Raw genomic sequence first — 24,891 nt, forward strand, 5'->3', positions numbered from 1 at the left:
TTCGGTGGCCTGGGGGTGGAGCATCGGAGGGCGGTGGAACTGGCAATTTACTGAGTGTCATAGCCCCGCCCTCGACGTCATCACGTTGTGACTTGAGGGCGGGGCAGACACTCATGGGGAGAAATTCCGATCTATGCCACCTCAAAACCGGAAATGGCAGCTTCATTAGAACACTGGGGTTGCGAATTATGTGCGGAAGGGGCGTGGCTGAGGGCGGGTCTATGAGTGAGAGCGAGTGGTGCATGGTGACAGTGAGTGTTACTGACAGCCTAAGTGCAGGGCTTCAGTGTTATGCTGAGCTTCAGAATGTTTGAGGTGAAACTTATTTATATAGATTGGTATGGATGGCAGGGGGCCGTCTATGATTATAATTGTCACGTTGATCAGGCATATCAGATTGGTGATAACCTACTTGCCTTGGTGACTGTATGAGATTCCCCCTTATCACATTTATTTGGTGACCAGTTGACTTCATTTCTACCATTTGGTTGGTTGTATATCCCAGAAATAAGCAGGATTTTCCCAAGTCCATCGTAATATTGGCTTACGGACTGTTAGGAAATTATCCAAACCTTTTTTAAACCCTGCTAAGCTAACTGCTTTTACCAGTGAATTCCAGAGTTTAATTACACGTGTGAAGAAATGTGTTCTCCACTTCATTTTAAATTTACTACTTAGTAGCTTCATTGCATGCCCTCTAGTCCAAGTATTTTTGGCAATAGTAAACAAGTGATTTGCATCAAGTATATCACGTACATTGTTGATTTAAATCTTAAATTTATGAGTGTGACTGTTGGGTAGACTGAATGGACCATTCCTAAAATAAAAAAGTCCATAACCTGTTATTTACTGTTCTAGGATATTGCCAGGTACTTGTGGCCTGGATTGGTCACTGTTGGAAACAGGATACTGGGCTTGATGGACCTTCAGTTTGTCCCAGTATGGCAATGCTTATATTCTTATATTTATTTGTATCCCACATTTTCCCACTCATTATATAAGTTATCCAAAGCTTTTTTAAACCCCGCTAAGCTAAGTGCTTTTACCACATTCTCTGGTAATGAATTTCAGAGTTTAATACACGTTGGAGTGAAAAAATATTTTCTCTGATTTGTTTTAAATTTACTACTTTGTAGCTTCATTGAGTGCCCCCTAGTCCTAGTATTTTTAGGAAGAGTAAACATCCACCATTCCACTCCACTCATTATTTTATAGACCTCTATCATACATCCCCCTCCCCTCAGCCGTCTTTTCTCTAAGCTGAAGAGACCTAGGCGCTTTAGCCTTTCCTCATAGGGAAGTTGTCCTATCCCCTTTATCATTTTCGTTGCCCTTCTCTGTACTTTTCTAATTCCACAATATCTTTTTTGAGATGCGGTGACCAGAATTGCACACAGTATTTGAGGTGCGATACAAAGGCATTATAAAGCCAATATTCTATTTGCTTTCTTAGCCACCGCTGCCACACACTGAGCAGAGTGTTTCAACATAACATCAATGTTGGCACCTAGATCCCATTCCTGGTCGGCGACTCCTAATGTGGAACCTTGCACTATATAGCTATAGTTTTTGTTCCTCTTTCCTATATGCATCACTTTGCACTTACTCACATTAAACATTATCTGTCATCTGGATGCCCAGTTTCTCAGTCTCATAAGGTGCTCTTGTAATTTTTCACAATCATCATGCGATTTAACAACTGTGAATAAATTTTGGGCTCATTTTCGAAAGAGGACACCCAAATTAGTATAATCGAAAGCCGATTTTGGACATCCCCAACTGCTTTTCATCGCAGGGACGGCCAAAGTTCAAGGGGGCTTATCGGAGGCGTAGCAAAGGCAGGACTTGGGCGTGCCTAACACTAGGACATCCTTGACCCATAATCGAAAGAAACAAGGACGTCCCTGACAAACACTTGGATGACTTTACCTGGTCCTGTTTTTCTTACGACCAAAGGCACAAAAAGATGCCCAAAGTGACCAGATGACCACCGGAAAGAATCGGGGATGACCTCCCCTTACTCCTCCAGTGGTCACTAACCCCCTCCCACCGTCAAAAAACATGTCGTGCCAGCCTCAGATGTCATAACCAGGTCCATGACAGCAGTATGCAGGTCCCTGGAGCAGTTTTAGTGGGTGCAGTACACTTCAAGCAGGCGGGTACAGACCCCCCACCACCACCTGTTACGTTTGTGGAGGAAACAGCGAGCCCTCCAAAACCCACCACAAACCCACTGTACCCACATCTAGGCGCCCCCCCCTTCACCTGTACGGGCTATGGTAGTGGTGTACAGTTGTGGGTAGTGGGTTTCAGGGGGGCTCAGCACACAAGGTAAGGGATCTATGTTCCTGGGAGCAATTTATGAAGTCTAGTGCACTGCCCCCTAGGGTGCCCGGTTGGTCTCCTGGCATGTTAGGGGGACCAGTGCACTACAAATAAATGCTGGCTCCTCCCATGACCAAATGGCTTGCATTTGGTCGTTTCTGAGATGAACGTCCTTGGTTTCGATTATCGCCGAAAATCAGAAACGACCAATTCTAGCGATGACCATCGGTAAGGATGACTACATTTCAGGATTTGGGTGTCCCTGACCTTATCATTATCAAAACCAAAGATGGGCATCCATCTTGTTTTGAAAATATGGGTTTCTCCGCCCCTGGATGGGGATGTTTTGCGAGGACATCCTCATCAAAACTTGGACGTCCCTTTCGAAAATGCCACTCTTTCTGTCTTCAGAAAATGTAATTACCTCACTAGTTACTCCCATCTCTACTCCAGGAAAACCCTGAATACAAACATAATACATTATCATCAGCAGGCAGGCAAGAAGTAGACCAACAAATATGAAGCAAACATATGAAGCAAAATCATTTACAAATAATATACAACATACAAACAAATATATACTTTTTTGCATATTGTATTATTCGTACATGATTTTAGCTTTATTTTTTATATTTGTTGTTACTGATTCATATGTCTGGTCCAACAGCCGTATACCCCTGATGCAGCCTTTAAGGTGAAATGTAGCCACACTGGGTTACCGTACAATAAATTGTTCACTCCATTTGTTGGTCTGCTTCTTGCTGCCTGCTGTTTCTACTCGTCTGCAGATCACTGCCTCTGTTTGTGATACATAATTACTAAACATATCTAATCAGTTCATCTGTACAATACATCACTCAGTGGAGTACATTATAAACATCCAAAAAGTACACTGATTAAAAATAAGCTACACATACTAAAAGTACCAATAAATGTACAAAATACAAACAACATTAAAATGGATTAGCTTTTAATCCCAAAGCTCTCATATAGAGAATGACATGGGGACAAAGTTTGTCCCCATCCCTACCCCGTCCCCGCAGGCCCTGTCTCCATCCCTGCCCCTGCAGGTTCTGTCCCCATCTGCAGAAGCCTTGAACACTTATGATTTTATATTTAAATCTTTTTATTAAAGTATAAAAAGGAATACGCTGTGCAACTGTTGTGTATAAATTACAAATAGAAAACAGTAACAATGTGCAGCTATAATAACCCTCCTTCCCACCACCACTACCACCCTCTACCCTTCCAACCCCAACAATAGGTGATTTCTACTACACCAAGGAATCCTAATTCACACTGTGAAAATGTCCAGGGGTATAAAACATAACTCGTTCCATATGCCCTAGAGGGGAAAAATATGCCCTATGAAGCACTGTTATGGTTTTTTAATCTGTGGATAAATAAGAAGTCATCAACAATATCAGGATTCAATATACCTATCCTAGCTTCCACAGTCCTTCCTGGAAGGTAAAATTATGTATAATCATACCTGATAATTTTCTTTCCATTAATCATAGCTGATCAATCCATAGACTGGTGGGTTGTGTCCATCTACCAGCAGGTGGAGATAGAGAGCAAACTTTTGCCTCCCTATATGTGGTCATGTGCTGCCGGAAACTCCTCAGTATGTCGATATCAAAGCTCCATCCGCAGGACTCAGCACTTAGAGAATTACACCCACGAAGGGACACTCTGCCCAGCTCACCACCGCCGAAACGGGGGAGGGGAATTAACCCAGCTCATCCCCACACAAGTGGGGGAGGGGAATCCGTCCAGCTCATCCCCGCGGAGCGGGGGAGGGACACCACACCCGCCGATGCGGGGGGATCTGGCTTATCCTGCAACCGCAACCGCGGGAGGAGCTGACTGACCCTAACACCGCCGAAGCGGGAGGGGTACAAAGCTGCCCTACAGCCGCACGAAGCGGGAGGGAGTGCCGGCAGAATTTATGTCTCAATCCAGCCCCGTAAAACGGAGGGGAGAGGAATGCAGCAGCTCACTGTAACACAAACTCGTCTCAACTCTTGAAGAATCCAAGTGAAAGAAGAACTTGAACACGAAGTCCTCCTGAAGTAACTGAAGGCTAAACTTGAACCTAAAATTCAACCAGAATATAAACAGTACAGATATCTGGGAGGGGCTATGGATTGATCAGCTATGATTAATGGAAAGAAAATTATCAGGTATGATTATACATAATTTTACCTTCCATATCATCAAGCTGATCAATCCATAGACTGGTGGGATGTACCGAAGCAGTACTCACCCAGGGCGGGACATAGAAATCCCTGACCTCAACACTGAAGCTCCAAACCGGGCCTCCGCCCGTGCAGCCACAGTCAAACGGTAATGCTTGGAGAATGTATGAGCCGAAGCCCACGTTGCCGCCTTGCATATCTCTTCCAAGGAGACGGATCCGGCCTCTGCCATCGAGGCCGCCTGAGCTCTCGTGGAGTGAGCCTTCAGCTGGATAGGCGGCACCTTCCCCGCGGCCTCATAAGCCGCTGCAATGGCTTCCTTGACCCATCTTGCCACTGTAGGCTTAGCAGCCTGCAGACCCTTACGAGGACCTGCAAACAGGACAAACAGATGATCCGATTTCCGGAAATCATTGGTCACTTCCAAGTATCTGATGATGACTCGTCTCACATCCAGATATTCAAGAGCGGAGTACTCCTCTGGGTAGTCCTCCCTACGAAAGGAAGGGAGACAGAGCTGCTGATTCACATGGAAGCGAGAACCAATCTTGGGCAGGAAGGAAGGCACTGTGCGAATAGTCACTCCTGCCTCAGTGAACTGCAGAAAAGGCTCTCGACATGAGAGCGCCTGGAGCTCGGAAACTCTTCTGGCTGAAGTGATAGCCACCAAAAAGACTGCTTTCAACGTCAGGTCTTTCAGAGATGCCCTCGACAAGGGTTCCAAAGGCGGCTTCTGCAATGCTCTTAGCACCAGGTTGAGATTCCACGCAGGCACCACTGAGTGCAGAGGAGGGCGCAGGTGATTAACTCCCTTGACAAAGCGCACCACATCTGGCTGCGAAGCCAGGGAAGCACCCTTCAGGCGGCCCCTGAAGCAAGCCAGAGCCGCTACCTGGACTTTAAGGGAACTGAGCGACAGGCCTTTCTCCAGACCTTCTTGCAGGAACGCCAACACTGAAGAAATTGGAGCAGTGAAGGGAGAAAGTGAGCCTGCTTCACACCATGCTGCAAAGATACGCCAAACCCTGGCGTAAGCAGTAGAAGTAGAGCGCTTCCTCGCTCTCAGCATAGTGGCGATGACCTTGTCTGAGAAGCCCTTCTTCCTCAGACGCTGCCGCTCAATAGCCAGGCCGTAAGACCAAAGGGAGAGGGATCCTCCATCACCACGGGACCCTGATGTAACAGGCCCTGCTCCACTGACAGCCGCAGAGGATCGTCGACTGAGAGCCTGAACAAGTCCGCATACCAGGGACGTCTGGGCCAATCCGGACCCACCAGGATTACCCTGCCGGGATGCTTTGCCACCCGGTCTAGCACCCTGCCCAACATGGGCCAGGGCGGGAACACATAGAGGAGCTCTTGTGTCGGCCACTGTTGGAGAAGAGCATCTACTCCCAGGGATCGAGGGTCCCGTCTTCTGCTGAAAAAGCGCGGCACTTGGCAATTGGCCGATGACGCCATCAGATCTAGGCTCGGCTGGCCCCAGCGCTTCGTGATGTCCAAGAACGCCTGAGCAGATAGTTGCCACTCTCCGGGCTCCAAGGTATGGCGACTGAGAAAGTCCGCCTTGACATTCATGACTCCGGCAATGTGGGCCGCTGAAAGCTGCTCCAGGTTCACTTCCGCCCACTGGCAAAGACTCATAGCCTCCTTGGCTAGAGGGGCGCTCTTGGTACCTCCCTGGCGGTTGATATAGGCCACATCCGTGGCATTGTCCGACAGGACCCGTACAGGCTTCAACACCAGTACCGGGATGAACTCCAATAACACCAACCGAATGGCTCCGAGTTCCAGGAGGTTAATAGACCACTTGCCTCTGCAGGAGACTAGAGCCCCTGCGCTGTCCTTCCCAAGCAGTGGGCTCCCCAGCCCATCAAAGAGGCGTCTGTCGTGACGACAATCCACTCTGGGGTCACCAGAGGCAATCCTGCAGACAACTTGTCTGTCTGCGTCCACCAGCTCAGCGCCTTGCGCACTGCTGGGTCCACGGGAAGGCGCACAGCATAATCCTCCGACATCGGAGTCCAGCGCAGCAGCAGAGATAGCTGTAGTGGTCTCATATGAGCCCTGGCCCAGGGCACTACTTCCATCGTGGCCGTCATAGAGCCCAACAGCTGCACGTAGTCCCAAGCCCGAATAGGAGAGGCTACTAGGAACTAGTCCACCTGAGCCTGAAGCTTGACAATCCGATTGTCTGGCAGGAACACTCTGCCCACTTGGGTGTCGAATCGAACTCCCAGATACTCCAGGGACTGAGTCGGGCGCAGCTGGCTCTTCTTCCAGTTGATGATCCATCCCAGGGAGCTCAAAAGAGCAACTACCCGGTCCATAGCTTTGCCGCACTCTGCATAAGAGGGGGCTCGGATCAACCAGTCGTCCAGATAAGGATGGACTTGTACTCCTTCCTTTAGCAGGAAGGCCGCTATGACCCCCATTACTTTGGAAAAGGTCCGCGGAGCAGTAGCCAACCCGAAAGGGAGGGCTCTGAACTGGAAGTGTCGTCTCAGGACTGTAAAACGCAGAAAGCGTTGGAGAGGAGGCCAGATGGGAATATGCAGGTACGCTTCCTTGATGTCCAAGGAAGCCAAGAACTCTCCTGCCTTCACTGCCGCTATAACAGAGCGGAGAGTCTCCATGCGAAAGTGCCTCACTTTCCAGGCCCGATTGACCCCTTTGAGGTCGAGGATAGGCCGGACAGAACCTCCTTTCTTTGGAACCACAAAGTAAATGGAGTAACGTCCCTTGCCAATCTGATTTTTTGGCACCGGAACGACCGCACCCAGGCGGATCAGGTTGTCCAAGGTCTGCTGCACTACCACAGCTTGACCGGAGACTTGCAGGGAGAGAGTACAAACCCGTCTCTTAAGGGTTGGCAGAACTCTAGCTTGTAGCCGTCTCTGATGACTTCCAGCACCCACGCGTCTGAAGTTATAGTGGTCCACTCGCCCAGAAACGAGGACAGCCGTCCTCCAATCTGCACTGGGGCGTGGACCAAGGCCCCGTCATTGGGTACGAGACCCTGGGGGAGGACCGGAGGGAGCACCTCCGGGACGGCGGTCTCTGCGAAAGGAATGCTGCTTGGGGGAGAAATTCCTCTTGAAGGAAGAGGGGGCAGAGGAACCCGACTTGCCCGGGCGTGGTACCGACGGGCTTCCTGCAACCGTCCTCTGGAGGTACCGGGACGAGTACTAACCCGAGCCCTGACCTCTGGTAATTTCTTGCCCTTAGACGTGCCGAGATCGGTCACGATTTTGTCCAGCTCGACCCCAAAGAGCAGCTTGCCTTTAAAAGGCAATCTAGCCAGGCGGGATTTAGAGGCGTGGTCAGCAGACCAATGTTTCAGCCAAAGCCACCGCCGCGCAGAGACTGTCTGAGCCATGCCTTTAGCTGAGGCTCTCCAGACATCATACAGCAAGTCTGCCAAATAGGCTAAGCCCGATTCCAGGGCCGGCCAATCAGCCCTCAAGGAATGATCCGAGGGGGAAGCCCGCTGCACCATAGTCCGGCACGCCCTGGCCACATAGGAGCCGCAAACTGAGGCCTGCAAACTTAAAGCAGCTGCCTCAAAGGACGACCTTAAGGCCGCCTCCAATCTTCTGTCTTGGGCGTCCTTTAGGGCCGTGCCACCTTCCACCGGCAACGCCGTTTTCTTAGTCACCGCAGTGATTAAAGAATCCACGGTAGGCCACAGATAGGCCTCACGTTCACTCACAGCCAAAGGATAGAGGCGGGACATAGCCCTAGCCACTTTAAGGCTCGTTTCCGGGACATCCCATTGAGCCGCAATTAAGGTGTGCATGGCATCATGCACGTGGAAGGTTCTAGGCGGGCGCTTCGTCCCCAGCATAATGGCAGAGCCAACAGGGGCTGAGGGAGAGACGTCCTCCGGAGAGGAAATCTTCAAAGTGTCCATGGCCTGTAACAACAGGTTGGGCAAATCCTCTGGGCTAAAAAGCCGCGCTGCAGAGGGGTCATCCGCTCCATCCGAGCGGGGATCTATCTCCTCCAAGGAATCCGCAAAGGATCGTTGGGAGACCTCAGACACGCTCCCCTCATCTACATCGGGGGAGACAAAAGTCCTCCAAGGCCTGGAAATCAACCCGAGGGCGTTTACCTCTGGGAACCTCAACCTCTTTATCAGAAGAGGGAGCAGGGGCAGCGTTTTGCATGAGGAAAGCCTGATGCAGCAGCAAAACAAACTCGGGGGAGAAACCCCCCAGACTGTGCACTTCCGCAGCCTGGGCAACAGCCCTAGACGCACTCTCAACCGGCGCTCGCAATAGCGGGGGAGAGACATGCTGCGCATCCAAAATGGCGTCCGGCGCGAAACTCCGTGAAGGAGCCGCGCGGGAAGAACGGCGCTTAACTTTAGCCGCTTTTGTGCCGTCGCCCAAATTAAGGGCGTTCATGGCATTAATGTCTCCAACCTCAAGGGCGGCCCACGAAGAAGCCGTCCGAGCCGCGTGGCCGGCCAAGATGGCGGAGGCGAGGAGCGGGGGATGGGCGTTTATGGCGGGAAAAAACCGCCACGCCGGAGGAACAACCGGGACATTCATCGGTCACTAAACTATCACCCATCAAGGGCGAATCAGGTTGTAAAACCCCCGCATCCCCTCTAGAAGCGCTCCAGCGATCCGGGGAGCGACCCTTTGCGCCCTCGCCCTCCGACGCCATTGCCACGAGGAGAAGAATCGGGGAACCCCCTGCCCGCTATAAAAAGGTAAAATTACCTGCTTGCCGCTCCGAGCTGTAACGAACTGGTGTCCCAGTGAGTAGCTGCAATGAACGTTTAAAGAAACGTCGAATTAAACGCCTTTAAAGACGTTTAAAATTTTTTTTTATTTTTTTTTAAACGGAGCCAGCGGGAGGGGGGAGAAAAGGAGGGACCTGGCACCACCAGGTTTGCACTTGCTCAAAAGAGCCCTCAACCCCAGGCCTCAACAAAACCTAAAAATTAGGCTTGGAGGCCTAGCCAGAGCTGCTGCTGTGTGTGACCACCACCTGCTGAGATAGAGAACATACAGAGGAGTTTCAGGCAGCACATGACCACATATAGGGAGGCAAAAGTTTGCTCTCTATCTCCACCTGCTGGTAGATGGACACAACCCACCAGTCTATGGATTGATCAGCTTGATGATATGGAACAGAAGTTGTCTTTTTAGAAGATGTGGTAGTAACAGGATGTACAGGATCCCCCATGCAAAGTTTGCTAGTTGTAGCCAGTATGTTTGCTTGTTTTTCCATAAAATCAAAATATCTTTGTAGGCATCACTCAAACATAAACAGTCCAGTTCATTAACAGGCTTCAAAGTAGAAAATGACACGGGGAAAAAAGTTTGTCCCCATCCCTGTGGGCTCTGTCCCCATTCCCGCCCCCATGGGATTTGGCCCCATCCCCATAGGATCTGTCCCCATCCCCATGTCATTCTCTACTCTCAAACAGTAATGCCCAAACTCACAGCTCTTAACATTTTTTGGTTACCACACCGCCTTAACTGATAAATGAAACCCCCATACCCCCCCCTTCCTAACCCTTGTCTCTACTAGTGACCAATGTTTCCTCTAAGGAGTGGGCTGGTGTGCGAAAATGTTTTTCATATAAGCAACAAGTTTTGAAAACCAACGATTTTTGGGCTCCAGTATTAGCAATGCATTTCTGTATATAGCACAAAAAATATTTGTAAGCAACCATGTAAAATCTATGAGTGATGCTCGTAAACTGCATGAGCAATCGCTCATGTCTTCCACTTTGAGGGAACATTGCTAGGGACAATTCCATTTATGTCGCTGTTAGCTGCTAACAGTGCTAACTGCTAACATGTCACTAAAATTACATGAGTACACAGTTCTACCACCAATAACCAACCCTAATAACTGCCTTTACTCTGTCTAGACCAGATGTTTTCAACCCAGTCCTCAGGGTACACCAGGGATATCCTGAAAACCCTGACTGGCTAGGTGTGCTCAGAGGCCTGGGTTTTGAAAACCTCTGGTCTAAAAGGAGAAATTAGGTCTTACCTGATAATTTTCTTTCCATTAGTTCTTCACACTATTCCAGGACAAGTGGGTAGTTATGTCCATCGACCAGCAGGTGGAGATAGAAACTCCAGAACTGAGCACTACTACCTAGCCACGTGCTAGACGCCCACTTCCTCAGTATCTATATAAATAATTCTCACCTCCAATTCTGAAGCTGTGTGCCACGGAAACACTGAAGCCCTGTACTGTTGTAGCCTGTCAGCACTACTCACTCTCACTCATACACCTGCCCTCAGCCACGCCCCATCCGGACATAATTCGCAATCCCAACGTTCTAATGAAGCCTCCAAGCTCCACCCACTTCCGTGAAGGGTTCGTTAGTTTGTGGTGGTGAAGCCTCTCCAGTGACCATCTCTGTCACGCCCTCGCGTCGAACGTGATGACGTCGAGGTCAGAACAATTTCCATCAATGAAAGGAACGCTACGGAAAGGGAGAAGTAGGGAAACACACAAAGCATGTTTCCCTACTCCTCCCCCTGCCTGACAATCAGCTGCCAGTGCGCCGACGAAAACAAAATGGCGCCGAAAACGAGCGTACACACACGCCACAAAACCGCTTCGAGGGCAGGCAGGCAGCCAGAGAGACTCAACGTCGGAGGGTGCAACAGAGGGACTTACACTCATGCCGTCCCGCCAACACCTCAACAACAACGTGGATGCAGCACCTCACAGGTTTGCTTTCTTTTGAGTGTATGGCGATGACGGCTGCATGGGGCAGGGGAAACAGAGATTAACCGAATTGCCTTCCTTGCTTACACTGCACTACATAGCCTTATCTCCACTCCTGTCTACAAACAGAGGGGAGGGAGGACCGCATGCAACTCGGAGGGGACACAGGGAGAGACCGGGTGGAGGGGGGGAACCTTGTTAGCGCCCGTTTCATTTCATACAGAAATGGGCCTTTTTTACTAGTTGTACATAAGCCAGCAGAAAACCAACCTAGATGAACAGCAACCAACCAAACAACAAACAAGGCAAAAAAAAACCCAAAAAACAACGACAGGATCCAGAACAGTGAGCAGGGCAGTCAGAAGCAAAATAGGCTGAAAACACCGGGAGGGCTCCTGGAATAGTGTGAAGAACTAATGGAAAGAAAATTATCAGGTAAGACCTAATTTCTCCTTCCATTACATTCTATCCCACTATTCCAGGACAAGTGGTATGTTCATAAGCAATCCCTGCGAGGGTGGGACCGGCCCTGCTGCTCTTAAGACCGCCGCCCCAAAGTACACATCTGACCGCGCAGCAAGATCCACCCTATAATGCTTGCTGAAAAAATGCAACGATAACCACATCGCCCTGCAAATATCTACCAGAGAAGACAAAGACGTCTCTGCCCACGACGTCACCACATGCCTAGCCGAGTGGGCCTTCAAACCCAAAGGCGAAGCCTTCCCTGCCAGGAGGTAGGCGGACGACACCACCTCCTTCAACCAGCGGGCAATGGACGCTTTGGAGGCCATTAGGCCCAACTTCTGTTTGCCAAACAAAACAATCTATTCGAGCGACGAACCTTGTTAATCGCCTCCAGATACTGCATAAGAACTCTTCGAACATCCAGAAGCCACAAGGATGCATACCAGCTCCCCACATCCTGCCGACGAAAGGAAGGCAGCTCTACCGACTGATTAAGATAAAATTCCGAGACGACCTAGGGCAGAAAACATGGCACTTTTTGTAGAGACACTCCCCTCCCAAAAACGGAGAAAGAAGTCCCTGCAAGACAGCACCTGGAGCTCAGAAATGCGACAGTCCAAAGCGATAGCCACCAAAAATACCGCCTTCAGAGTAAGATCCTTCAGGGAAGCCTGATGAAGAAGCTCAAAGGGAGGATGCTGAAGCGCTCCAAGCACCAGATTGAGATCCCAATCAGGGCAAGGAGCCCGGAAGGGCGGTCGAAGACGACCCACTCCTTTCAGAAAACGGACCACATCCGGGTGAGCCGCCAGCAAAGCACTGCGCAAGCGTCCTCGGAAGCAGACCGCCACCTGGACCTTCAAGGACCCCAGCGCTAAGCCCTTGTGCACCTCCTGCTGCAGAAAATCAAGGATGCTGCCCACCAAAGCACTAAAGGGATCCAAACCCCTTTCTGTGCACCAATCTTCAAATATACGCCAGACGCGGGCAAACCTGAAGCAGGATAGTAATAAACGAATCTGACTACTACTACTACTACTTATCATTTAGCCCTTCTTCCTCAAACGAGACCTCTCAAGGGCCAGGCCTTAAGCCCAAAGTAGGCGGAGTCCTCCATGGCTACCGGTCCCTGCCAGAGAAGACCCCTCTCCTGCGGAAGCCGCAGCGGCTGGCCGTCCAGAAGACTGAGGTCGGCATACCAAGGACGCCTGGGCTAGTCCGGAGCCACCAAAATCACTCTGCCATGATGAGTCGCTACTCTTCTCAGCTGACGGCCCAACATCAGCCAAGGAGGAAAGACATACAGGACTCCCTCTACCGACCACGGTTGAAGTAGGGCATCCAGACCTAATGAATTCAGCTCCCTGCAACGACTGAAGAACTGTGGAACCTTGGCACTGTCCTTCATGGCCATCAGGTCCATGCAAGGAAGGCCCCAACGCTGCACCACTAGTTGGAACGCCGCAGCAGACAGTTCCCACTCGCTGGTATCCAAAACATGACGACTGAAAGTCGGCTTCTACGCTGAGGACCCCAGCAATGTGGGCAGCTGAGAGACAAGACAGGTGGCGTTCTGCCCAGACCATCAAGAGGCCGGATTCCCTGGCCAGACGGCTACTGCGGGTCCCCCCCTGCCTGTTGATATAAGCTACAGTCGTCGCATTATCGGAGAAGACTCGGACCGCCGTCCCCTTCAGGAACGGGAGAAACAACTTCAGAGCCAGCCGCACCACCCGAAGCTCCAGAAAATTGATGGTCCAGCAGGACTCCTGCAGTGACCATGTACCCTGAGCTAAATGGCCCCTGAAATGGGCCCCCCAGCCTGGCATCCGTTGTCACTACCTACCACAGCAGAATGGGAAAGGACATTCCCTGAGCCAAAGACTGGGGGCAGAGCCACCAACTCATGCTCTGTCTGGCCTCCAACGTCCAAGGCAGTCTAACTTGGTAAGCCTCCGACACCAGGGACCAGCGAGAGAGCAGAGACCTCTGAACCGGACACATGTGAGCTCGCGCCCAAGGGACTACCTCCATGGCCGCTGTCATGGACCCCAGAAGCTGGACGTAGTCCCAAACCTGTGGACTGGCGGCCAACAGAAGGGAACATACCTGCCTCACCAGTTTCACCCGCCGCGGGTCGGTCAGAAAGATCCAAGCCCACTGGGTATCGAATAGAAAACCTAAGTATTCCAGGTGCTGAGAGGGGATCAGGCACCTCTTCTCGAAATTGATCACCCATCCCAAGGACTGAAGCAGCCTGACAACCATGGAAGTCGCTTCCAAGCTGTCCTGGTAGGACGACGCACGAATTAGCCAGTCGTCCAGGTAAGGGTGCACTCGAACACCCTGCTTCCGGAGGAAGGCTGCCACCACTACCATCACTCTGGAGAAGGTCCTTGGGGCCGTAGCAAGGCCAAATGGGAGCGCCTGAAACTGGTAGTGCTGACCCAGTACAGCGAAACGAAGGAAGTGCTGATGGAGGCCCCAAATTGGAATATGAAAGTACACTTCTTTGAGATCGAGAGAGGTGAGAAACTCGCCCTCCCGCACGGAGGCAATGACGGACCTGAGGGTTTCCATCTGAAAGTAAGTAACCCGCAGGCATTTGTTGACACTCAAGGTCCAGAATGGGCCGGACCGTGCCTCCCTTCTTGGGGACCACGAAATAGATGGAGTACCTCCCCTGTCCACGCTTGTCGAGCGGCACGGGCACAATGGCCTGAAGAAACAGTAATGCCTGAACGGTGGACTTGACTTGTGCCTCTCGGACAGAACCTTAACACAGAGACTGTAAGAAGAGAGAAGCGACTGATCTGATGTAATGGAGGCCCACGCGTCCTGGAACAACTACTACTACTATTTAGCATTTCTATAGCGCTACAAGGCGCCTGAAGACATCCCCCTATCGGACTGAACACGTGGACCAACACACCATCATTGCGACTGTCGGGCAGGAGGACCTGTCCGACCTGACTTGCCGGTCCCCTTGCTGTCCCCCCAAAAGGACTGATGGAGCTGAAACTTACATTGCCCAAAGGCCAGGCGACCTGGTCTGTATTTCTTACTTTCCTGAAACTGAGGACGAGAGAACCCGGACTGCCGACCAGACAACCTAGGCCGGTCCTCAGGCAGCCGCTGGGGTCTAGACTCTCCAAGCTCTTTCACCAGATTACTCAAGTCCTCGCCAAACAGTAACTTCCCCCGAAAGGGCAGCTTGACCAACCGAGCTTTGGACGCCGCATCCGCAGACCAAGCCCGGAGCCACAACTGTCGCCTTGCGGAGACCGCCAACGACATATACTTGGCCGAAGCCCTAAGCATGTCGTACATGGCGTCCGCTAGATAAGCAAGACCTGCTGCCTCCGTCCTAGCCCACCCGCGAGCCACTCCTGGCCCCTGACCTTTGTTGCTATTGCAGACAGGCACGGACCACAAAGGAACTGCAAATCGCAGCCTGCAAGCCCAAGGCAGACACCTAAAAGGCCTGTTTCAGGACCTGCTCCAATTTTCTACCCTGAAGGTCCTTTAAGGCCACCCTGCCTTTCACAGGCAAGGTCGTCTTCTTGGTGACTACTGTCACCAAAGAATCCACCTTAGGAAAGCCCAACTTCTCCCTTTCTTCCCGAACCAAAGGGTAGAGACGAGCCATGGGTCTCCCCACTCACAGACACGCTTCAGGGGTATTCCACTATGCATCGGGGGTATTCCACTCTGCAAAGATTAAATCCTGAATATCTGGATGCATCAGGAAGGCCTTAGAGGGACACCTAAGCCCCCGCATGGGACCAGAGTTCTGGGAACCTGAAGAATCCCCCCCCCCCAGGTTCAGATATGGAGAGCCGATAAGGACTCCAAAATCAACACACTCAATTCATCTTTTTGAAAAAGCCGGAGCACCCGAGGGTCATCCCCGTCTCCCGAGGGGAGCTCCCCCTCCTCTAAAGGCTCCAGGACCAAAGGGCTCCCCCATGAAGCGGACTCCGCATCTGACCCCGGAGAAACGGGAGAACAACCCTCCAAAAGTTCGTCCAACAGGATAGGCCGAAGTCTCTTGGGAGGAGGAGGGACTGAATCCAACTCAGCACCCCCGGAGTACGAAGAGCAGCTCCCCCCCCCCCCTGCTTCAATAAAAATGGTGCGTTAACAAGACAAATTCAAGGAAAAAAGGCATACCCTGATCAGGTAAGCCCCCTGCTGCGACTGCCCCTTTTCTCTACCACTGGTAGAGCACGTTCCCTGACCGCGGAGGACAAAATGGCCGAAGTTCCCACCTCCGCCAGAGAGGAGTCACCAAGAGATCCCCCGGGGACCCAGAGCGCTGATCCAGGCCCGTTATCCCCAAAGAAAGGCCACCAGGATCTCCTCCTCCACTAGGGGACACCGGTCTGCACACCATGCAGCGGCCTGAGGAGCATCTATCCCCACAGGAGGAGCAGTGCTTCACCACCTCAGCAGGGACAGACATGCCACCACAACAAAAAACACCCGGTCAGAGGCCCGACTTGCAAGAGCGCACTGCAAGCCCGCTAACTTGCTCCCTCTTCTTACTTTTTATTTTTTTTACTTTTGGCGCTAGTGTTTAATAGAAAAAAAAAGTGCGCCGCAGGAACCGTGCGACCATTACCACGGCCCGCTAACAGATCCCCAACTCACCACCTGGATCCTGAAACAGGGTGTGTACCCCCCGAACTCTCCAACCTCCTCACCTCCCCAGCCAGAACCGACACCGCCGGACTGGAGATGTTCTGGTACGGCCAGAAGAAACGTGGCTCTCTTTTTTTTTTTTTTTTTGTTGGTTGCTGCACAGACACTGCCACAAGAGAGGCTCAGGAGGGAAATAAAGGGAAGAAAGCCTCCAGGCGGGAGCAAGAAAGGGACCCAGCACCACCAGGTATGTCTAAATTTCCTCAGGTGTGACAACTGGAAACCAGTCACCAACCGAACCAGGAGAAACCAACTGGAACACAGACAGAAATGAAGTATGTCCATCCACCTGCTGGAGACAGAAGATACTGAAGAACTGGGCGGCTAGTACGTGGCTAGGTAGTAGTGCTCAGTTCTAGATTTTCTATCTCCACCTGCTGGTCGATGGACACAACTACCTACTTGTCCTGGAATAGTGGGATAGAACGTAATGGAAATTTCAATATATTGCCTCAGATTTCAAGACCCTTCTCCATACCCCGTGTGACCTCCTCATGAGCCCCTTGGGAGTATAGGCATCAATGGTTAAGAACCCCTGCCCTAACTTCTTTTCTGAATTGATTATAGTCACTTGTCAAACAAGAAAAACAAAGTTTGAAAACAAAGAATGCCAGGCTGAACAGGTAGGCATTTACTGGGTGTTTGCAAAAAGGTAATCTTTTAAATTTAAGCCTTATTAATTTTCTATTAACTACAGGTAGCACTAGAGCCAGGACCCTTCATTTATAAGCCAGGAAGTTCCTTTTTAGATATTACTAGATATCAGGAAATGCATAAGACAAAAAAAAAACTATGTCTGAAGTATAATCACAAGACAATATACTATCAGCTTCAAGCAGAGTCCTCTGTCTAATCACTTCCAAAGATGATTGAAGAAAATCAGTCAAGTTCAAACTTACTGAAGCTCTTTCCTTTCCTGCTGGTCCAAAGTTCTACTCTTACCTCCTCCAGACAAGGAGGATACTAAGCTCCACCATCATATTTCCAGAGCACATTCACAGACATTAACAAGGGCTTAGGGAAATTCAAAAATCTTAAATTATTCCTTTTTAACTGATTTTCCGAATACTCAACCTTGCAATACATAAAAACTACCTTGCACCAAGACCTCATGAAATTCTTGAAGGGTAGAAAATTTAATGTCTACTTCTAAAAGTTTAATGGCACGCTATTTTATCACACCTCTGACTTACCCAAGGTACAAGCAAACTGCTCACAATACATAACAAAATTAAAATACCAACCTGGAGATTCCTCATATGATTTTGCATTCAAAAATAGCCACTATAATTTTTTACACAGGCTCATAAGGTGGATACACAATTTTCAAAACAAACTTCAAGTTACAGTATCACTGGTTAACTACTCTGTGGCATATACAATTCAGTAAACTTATTTTATTTTTATTACATTTGTACCCCGCGCTTTCCCACATATAGCAGGCTCAATGCAGCTTACATATTATATACAGGTACTTATTTGTACCTGGGGCAATGGAGGGTTAAGTGACTTGCCCAGAGTCACAAGGAGCTGCCTGTGCCTGCAGTGGGAATCGAACCCAGTTCCCCAGGACCAAAGTCCACCACTCTAACCACTAGGTTCAAATTATTTTCAAGCTTGAGTGGGGCACTACTGTCAGACACAGTCATCTCAGAACATCCCTCTATACCTCCTTTTAGGAGTTATTGTTTGGTACAGTCAAGGCAGCAAGAAGCATTTAATGCCTTTTACCAATGTTTTGGAGGTCAGACTCTCAATGGAGATTTATTCAGTACAAAAAACACTGGATATAATTTCTTTTTATTGAGTATTATCCTATGTATTTCTCACAATCAGTACCAAAAGTTGCAGAAACAATTCAGTACCCCCCTTCCCCTAAATATACCTCACACATACTATTGTTCAAAAACCCTTGGTACGCCATTGCTTCAACATACCAGCTTTCTGTATAACCTCCAGTCTTTTCCCGCCACCCCAGAAATATGGCAAATTACATTTTAATATTGTGAACAGAAGTTATACATTCCCAGCATACTGACAAGATGCAGCAATGCTGAGCAGCAGTGAGTTCTGTTGTGGTACCTGTTAAGTAATTTACAAGGCAAAACAAGATCCTCACATAACAAAAAATTAAATCAGATAATTAAAAACATGTTGAAGATGCACATTTCAAACTGTTTTGGGTCTCACTAAATTGAAATAAAAAATTAAGAACGTCTATATTTATCACATGCTATGAGCTTAAGAAGTAAGCTCCTTCTGGCACTATTTGGAAACATTATCCTGAGAGGGAACAAAATAACTCATCCTATGGACTTCTACTTAGTCAAGTTCAGTGGTGCTATGCTTGTGTATTATTGAACTACAAAAATACAGACAGTACAGTGGTGCTTTACCTGAATGCTTATAAACTGTCTAGTCTCCATAGATTACATTTTCCTTATAGTATAATTTATTTTTGCCTTGAAATATTATTCTTTCCCTATCTGGCTTCCAGTTTAATCAAAACCTGCCCCCCCCCCCCCCCCCGACTAAGATATGGCAGCATACATCTTTATTCACAGCCACCTGAAGTTCTCCCCACATCCCCAACATTTTTTAAGCCCTATTCTCTTTAACTCAGCTATTAGTAGGAGTGGCCTAGTGGTTAGGGTGCTGGACTTTGGTCCTGGGGAACTGAGTTCGATTCCCACTTCAGGCACAGGCAGCTCCTTGTGACTCTGGGCAAGTCACTTAACCCTCCATTGCCCCATGTAAGCCGCATTGAGCCTGCCATGAGTGGGAAAGCGCGGGGTACAAATGTAACAAAAATAAAATAATAATAACCTAAGTACACATGCACCGAGTTCCAACCACAGTATCAATACTGCACAAAAAAACTAGGTTATCATCCACTAAGTGGATTCTGAAAGATGCTTTGGCAGAACCCACAATCCCTGCAAGCTCAAATGAGCAAAACTTGGGTCTCTTATTGTCCTGGACTGACCTATATACTGCCACTAGGACAGACCCTTTTCATCCTAGTTTTGCACATTCAGCATCTAGCTTTGAACTAAGTAGGCCAAATCTGAACTAAGAAACAAAAGTATTCACCAACAAATATTAACACCTGAGCAATGGCAAAGCAATAGATATGTTAAAATGCTGGTTACTTATTAAACTAAATTCCTGAACGTTTGTTACATCTATTTCCTGCTTATCCACACCCAGCAAACCAAATAAATCGGTCTTGGGATTCTGAGTTCAACTAAAAATAATACAATTGACAGCCAACACGGGGAGGAGTGCAGTAAGTATAACAAGAAAGTGTCATGCTCAAAAACGCTTACACAACTTCACAGATCACTCAAGTTATTGAAGTGCATTCATTTGGCAAGTTTCTCTATGCCTAAAGTCTCAAAACAAAGAAAAAAAATTTCAAATAACTAATCTCTTCTATTATTCCTATGGTTGGCGCTCCTCTGTTCCCATTGGAAGTAACTGGAAAAAGAGATCCAATATAACTAGAAGGGTGTGAAGGATGGGCGATAAAGCAACATAATAAAGATCTCTCCCAGAAATGGGCAAGTCATGTACTGTCTCCATAAGATGCATATTCTATAGCGCTTTCCCACAATACAAAATGACTACCCAAGTTAATCTAGTTGAGTAACTAAGCATAAAGATTTGCAAATAAGTTATATAAGTGACATTTTGGACCATGACCATTTGTGATTACTTCTCTTTGAAGTTATGCATCTTTTATCATAGGTCAATGCTAAGTAAACACTGCACTGACCTGATAAAATGAACTTAATTCTGAAATACTAACCCCAACCTCTTGACTCCTATAAAAATTGCACCACCTACGCTTGCTTGATGACCCTTATCTCAACAATACGAGTAAAACTAAGACCAAACTCAACAAAGAGAAACAATAACAATTCTGCCGTATCATCTCCTTCACAGCTTTGGTACCTACCACTGCTCACACCACCCTTTGCCCGGTCCCAGTCTTGCACTCTCCACATAGGCCTCTCTCTCATCCATGGACCTTCCTGGAGGCCTGGTACGAAGGGGTGAGCAGTAGCACAACCCTCTCCAGCCTCACCTGGATGACCTCATTGACCTCCCGGATACACTCCACCATGTGTTGCAGGATCTGTTCAGCCGTCAGCACCTCGTAGCGGTAATCCTCCTCGTCCTGCCCAGGCCCCAGGGCGCTACCGCCAGTTTCTCCGCACAGGCCGTCCCGTTCGCTCATCCCGAGGCCGGCCTCTACCAGTTCCACTTCACCCAGGTCCAAGTTGTCGTCCTCGGGCTCCTCCTCCGCGCTGTCCTCGCTGCACTCCTCGTCGTCGTCGAACTCGTAGTTGTAGCCCTCGTCTGAGTCCATGGCGCAGCAGGTCTGGGTCTCTCAAACTAGGAGAGAGAGAAAGAGAGAGAGAGGGAGGCCTGGGCCTGGGCCTGGCGCGGACTCTCCTCCCTCCCCTTTCCCTCTCCCCTCCTCGGCTCGCGCGCCCTGCGGCCGGAGCGCTCTACCGTCTCTCTGTCCCTGCGTCTCGCGCCTTGCGGATCGAACGTTCCCTCTCGGTCTCCCTGCGCCTTGCGCGCTGTCTCCTTGCCTTACGTCTCGCGCCGTGTCTGTACGCGTTGTGTGGCTGGGGCTAAGGCTCGCCTCTTAATTGGCGGCCGTCCCTCTGCTGTTGCTTGCGGGCCAGTGTATCATTTGACTCCCCCTCCCCCTTCTTCCTCTCTCGGTCTCTCTCTCTTTTACTCTTCGTCCCCCTTTCCCTCTCTGCGTTGTACAAGAGACTCTGCTCCGGCCTCTCCGATAAAACAACACAGCGCCGCCGCTTAGCCAACAAAGGGACGATGCGTCACGCGCGCTACGTAATGACGTACCGCACAGGTCGCCGAATTCCCTTCTCCTGATCATTAAGTTTTTGGTCTGTCCTGACGCCAGCGCCATTTTGAGTGTGGCAAACATTTATAATAAGCGACTTTATTTTTAAACAAGAGACAGACGACTTTCCGTATTTAGTAGAAAGTTTAGTCGTTATATCAGCATTTATGTAGTAAATTATTTATTCTTTAACTACCGCGACATGAAGTTAAACGAAGACTGCGAACTCTATAGGTCTGAGTCAAAGATGGCTATGTCTCTTGATATTTGACAGTCAAGACTGCCATATTGAAGGTGGCAGAAGATGCTACAGAATTTCTTAAATGCTGCCATATTGAATGTGTCATCTCGAATGTAGGAATGTTTATTGCAGTTCCAGATCTGCCAAGTTACCCATTCCAGGAGAGAGACTTTTGACCGGTCCTGGATTTCTGCCAACTTCATCCTGGTGCGTTATGGGATCTGCAGCACTGATTTCAATGGATAGAATCATGGACTACAAATACTACACTGCTTTGGGATGCAAGTTTTAAATCAGGACTGGCCAAAAAGTCTCCCCTCCTGGAATGGGTAACTTGGCAGATATGCAGTTCTAGTTTCAAGTGTTATTACTGAATTCCGTATTTTAATGGAGAATACATTTTATGACGGTTGCTTATGATAAACTCAGTGAAACTTTTAGTTTTGGAGTCTTAAGTTGCCGTGTAACCTAATTTATGGAAAGACAATTTTTCCCAGTGCTAGTTTTTAACTTTATATCACTAACTTCGTTGAATATAATTATTATTGTTATTAGCATTTGTATAGCGCTAACAGACACACGCAGCGCTGAACACCTGACACAAAGAGACAGTCCCTGTTGCAAAATAACTCTCCTCTCGTGTGTCTGGGCAAAAAACTCTTTATTTGGGAGTCAATCCCCTTCTTATATACTCTATGAATATTCATGGATATTACATGTATTATCATTACTATTGGTTACATTTTGCTTACACAACCATGATCATGCATTGCTTACAAGAACAACTCTACATGAACAGCTCGTGAACCTGCTCAGGAATGTACAAACATCACCTGCTATTCTGCTACTTTCTCAGGAAAGAACAAAAACATCACATGCTAGATTCTCAGGAATATACAAAACATCATCTGCTGCCTGTATCCAAATACATTCTATCTACATCTCCACCTTTTTTTTTTTTTTTTTTAATGAAATCTCCGTGGTGTGCCAGCTGGAGATGGAGGTGGAGATGTTTGTAATAGCTTATAAACATATTGAGCAGAGTGACGTGTTGGAGCGAATGGACGAGGAAAACATAAAGAAAAAAGGTTAGGAATGCATTGTATACAACAGCAAAAAATAGTGAAAACAAAAATACCAATGACTAAATACTGGATAATAGGGCGGAGCCAGGTCCAAGGGATCCATTGCCACAATTGATCCCATACATCAGAGAGTAGGTTATTATGAATAGTAATATGAGTAGTTAATTCCGTAGGAAAGCTAATTGTTTGTCAATGGCCTTTGAATTGTCAGATAAATTAAAACAGCACATGTCCTGAAACTCTTCGCAACCATGATGGTTAAGTAATAAAAGATAATCAATGGCTGCTCGATTTTGTAAAACTCCATGACGTAATTGCTGTTGCTCAGCATTAAGTAAACTAATAGCAGTGGAGGTTGCATTGATTGATTTAATTGCCCAACAGGCTAATTCACGAATATTTTTTGCATTTGCCGCTGCCAATGCAGGGACACCTATTAATGAAATGCAAGTGCCAGATATTCAGTTTGACTCAGAAATTTAACATTATCATTGCAATTGGCAGCAAGGGTCATACGCTTGGATCGCATATGTGAGGAGTTAGAAAATAAAATATGTTTACTGGGAAGTACCATAGTGAGTCGACTTAGACAGCATGTAGTACCATCAGATATATTAGCTGGAATATAATTAAAGGTATACATTCCACATGACCAAAACCAGCCAGGGGGTAAATGAGTAAATTTATAAATATATGAAACATTTTCGTAGGAGCTACAATTTAACAAAGTTGGTCCAAAATTAACACAATTTGATCGGGTACAATTAACCATACGAGCACATGTCATATTGATACTAGCTATTTGATTGGTTCTCACATGCATTGCCAAAGTAGGCGGCAACAGGGTTTGTGTTCCCCAATTATGGTATTCATAAGAAGCATTTCGATAGGATGAATTAACAGGAAGCTGTGAATAAAACCAAGTATCATTTTGCATATCTTTAGGATCATGACATACTGGAATCAGGCAAGTTGCCAAAACTTCTCCAACTGCCTTTTGATGAGAAAGACAGAAATCAGTTTGGTTCAGTGAAATTGCAAACGCTTCCCAAATATTTTTTGTGGGAAGTAATTGTGACTGTCCACAAGGTATGTACAAACAACAACACAGTAGAAGCAATGTAATGGAATTAGCATTAAGCGCTGCAATAATAGCCACTACGAAGTTATCATCAGTCTTTTCAATATGAGCTTTTTCTAAAGTCTCTGTAGCTTGTTGACTCAAGGCTTTAATTTGTCCCCAAGTAACAGGAGCATTAGGTTGACGAGTCACTGACCGTTTGCGTGTTTGCATCTGCGGTCCTTGAAGGGTGAGTGTGAAATTGGGAATTGGGTTGTGAAGACCTTGATGCCACGACATGAGGTTTCACCCACTTTGCTGGAATCCACACCGGGCCAGAATCTGTTTGAACAGCAGCGTAACCACGACCCCAGGTAAAGAGAGGCACAGGGGAACTCCACTGATCAGAAGGTAGTTGTCGGTATATGACCAAAGGACGAGATAAAGGTGGGGCAGGAGTACGAAAATGTTGTTCAAATCTGGAAGAAAAAGTTTTTGTAGCAGGATTATTGATGAGATTGAGATGATTCAGTGTGTAGTGGAGAAAAAATGAAGATGGCGATCCGCTCGAGCATTCCCTTCAGACAGACCACCAGGAAAAGGTTGATGACTGCGGATATGACCTATAAAGAGAGAAGAAAGGCGATTCTCCAAGTAACCTTGGAGGGTTAACAGTAAAAACAAAAAAGGGCAAATGCATCTCGTCTATCTGTCCATTTTGTTTGTAAGATTTGATCCAATTGTGACAGAATTGTTTGTTGCGATGCAGTGAGTGTAGGAAGTTTCAAGTAGGGACGTAACCAATTGAGATTTCCTAAAATCTCTTGTAATTGATGTAATGTCGTGGGAGACTGTAAATTGAGATGAGGAGCGACAGGTTGGGCTGCAGCTTTAGTCATACGGAAACCTAGATATAAATAGGGTTCCTTTTCTTGAACCTTCTCTGAGGCAATTGTTAATCCTGAGGAGGCCAAGATAGAAATTAAAGTAGATTTCCAAGAAGGGGGAAGAGTTATCCCTGCAATTAGTATATCATCCATATAATGATATACCAAAAGTTGAGGGAAATAGGCACGAAATGGTTGCAAGGCTTGATGAACATAGTATTGACAAATAGTGGGTGAATTTAACATTCCCTGGGGCAAAACTTTCCAACAATACCTAGTAGTAGGGTGTGCATTATTGTAAACAGGTACAGTAAAAGCAAAGTATTT

General features: G+C 48.0%; 1 protein-coding gene across 3 annotated transcripts in view; it reads right to left on the reverse strand.

The window, feature by feature from the left end:
* The window catches only part of ARIH1 (ariadne RBR E3 ubiquitin protein ligase 1), a 420,527-nt gene extending 399,287 nt beyond the window's left edge, over positions 1-21,240 (reverse strand). For all 3 annotated transcript variants that reach the window (XM_030187624.1, XM_030187631.1, XM_030187615.1), the window contains exon 1: positions 20,497-21,240. In XM_030187624.1, the coding sequence (XP_030043484.1) occupies positions 20,497-20,781 (285 nt within the window). In that variant the 5' untranslated portion in view covers positions 20,782-21,240. The remainder of the gene's footprint in view (positions 1-20,496) is intronic.
* Positions 21,241-24,891: the final 3,651 nt, after the last annotated feature.

This window comes from Microcaecilia unicolor, chromosome 1, assembly GCF_901765095.1.
Source record: "Microcaecilia unicolor chromosome 1, aMicUni1.1, whole genome shotgun sequence".
Classification (NCBI taxonomy): Eukaryota; Metazoa; Chordata; class Amphibia; order Gymnophiona; family Siphonopidae; genus Microcaecilia; species Microcaecilia unicolor.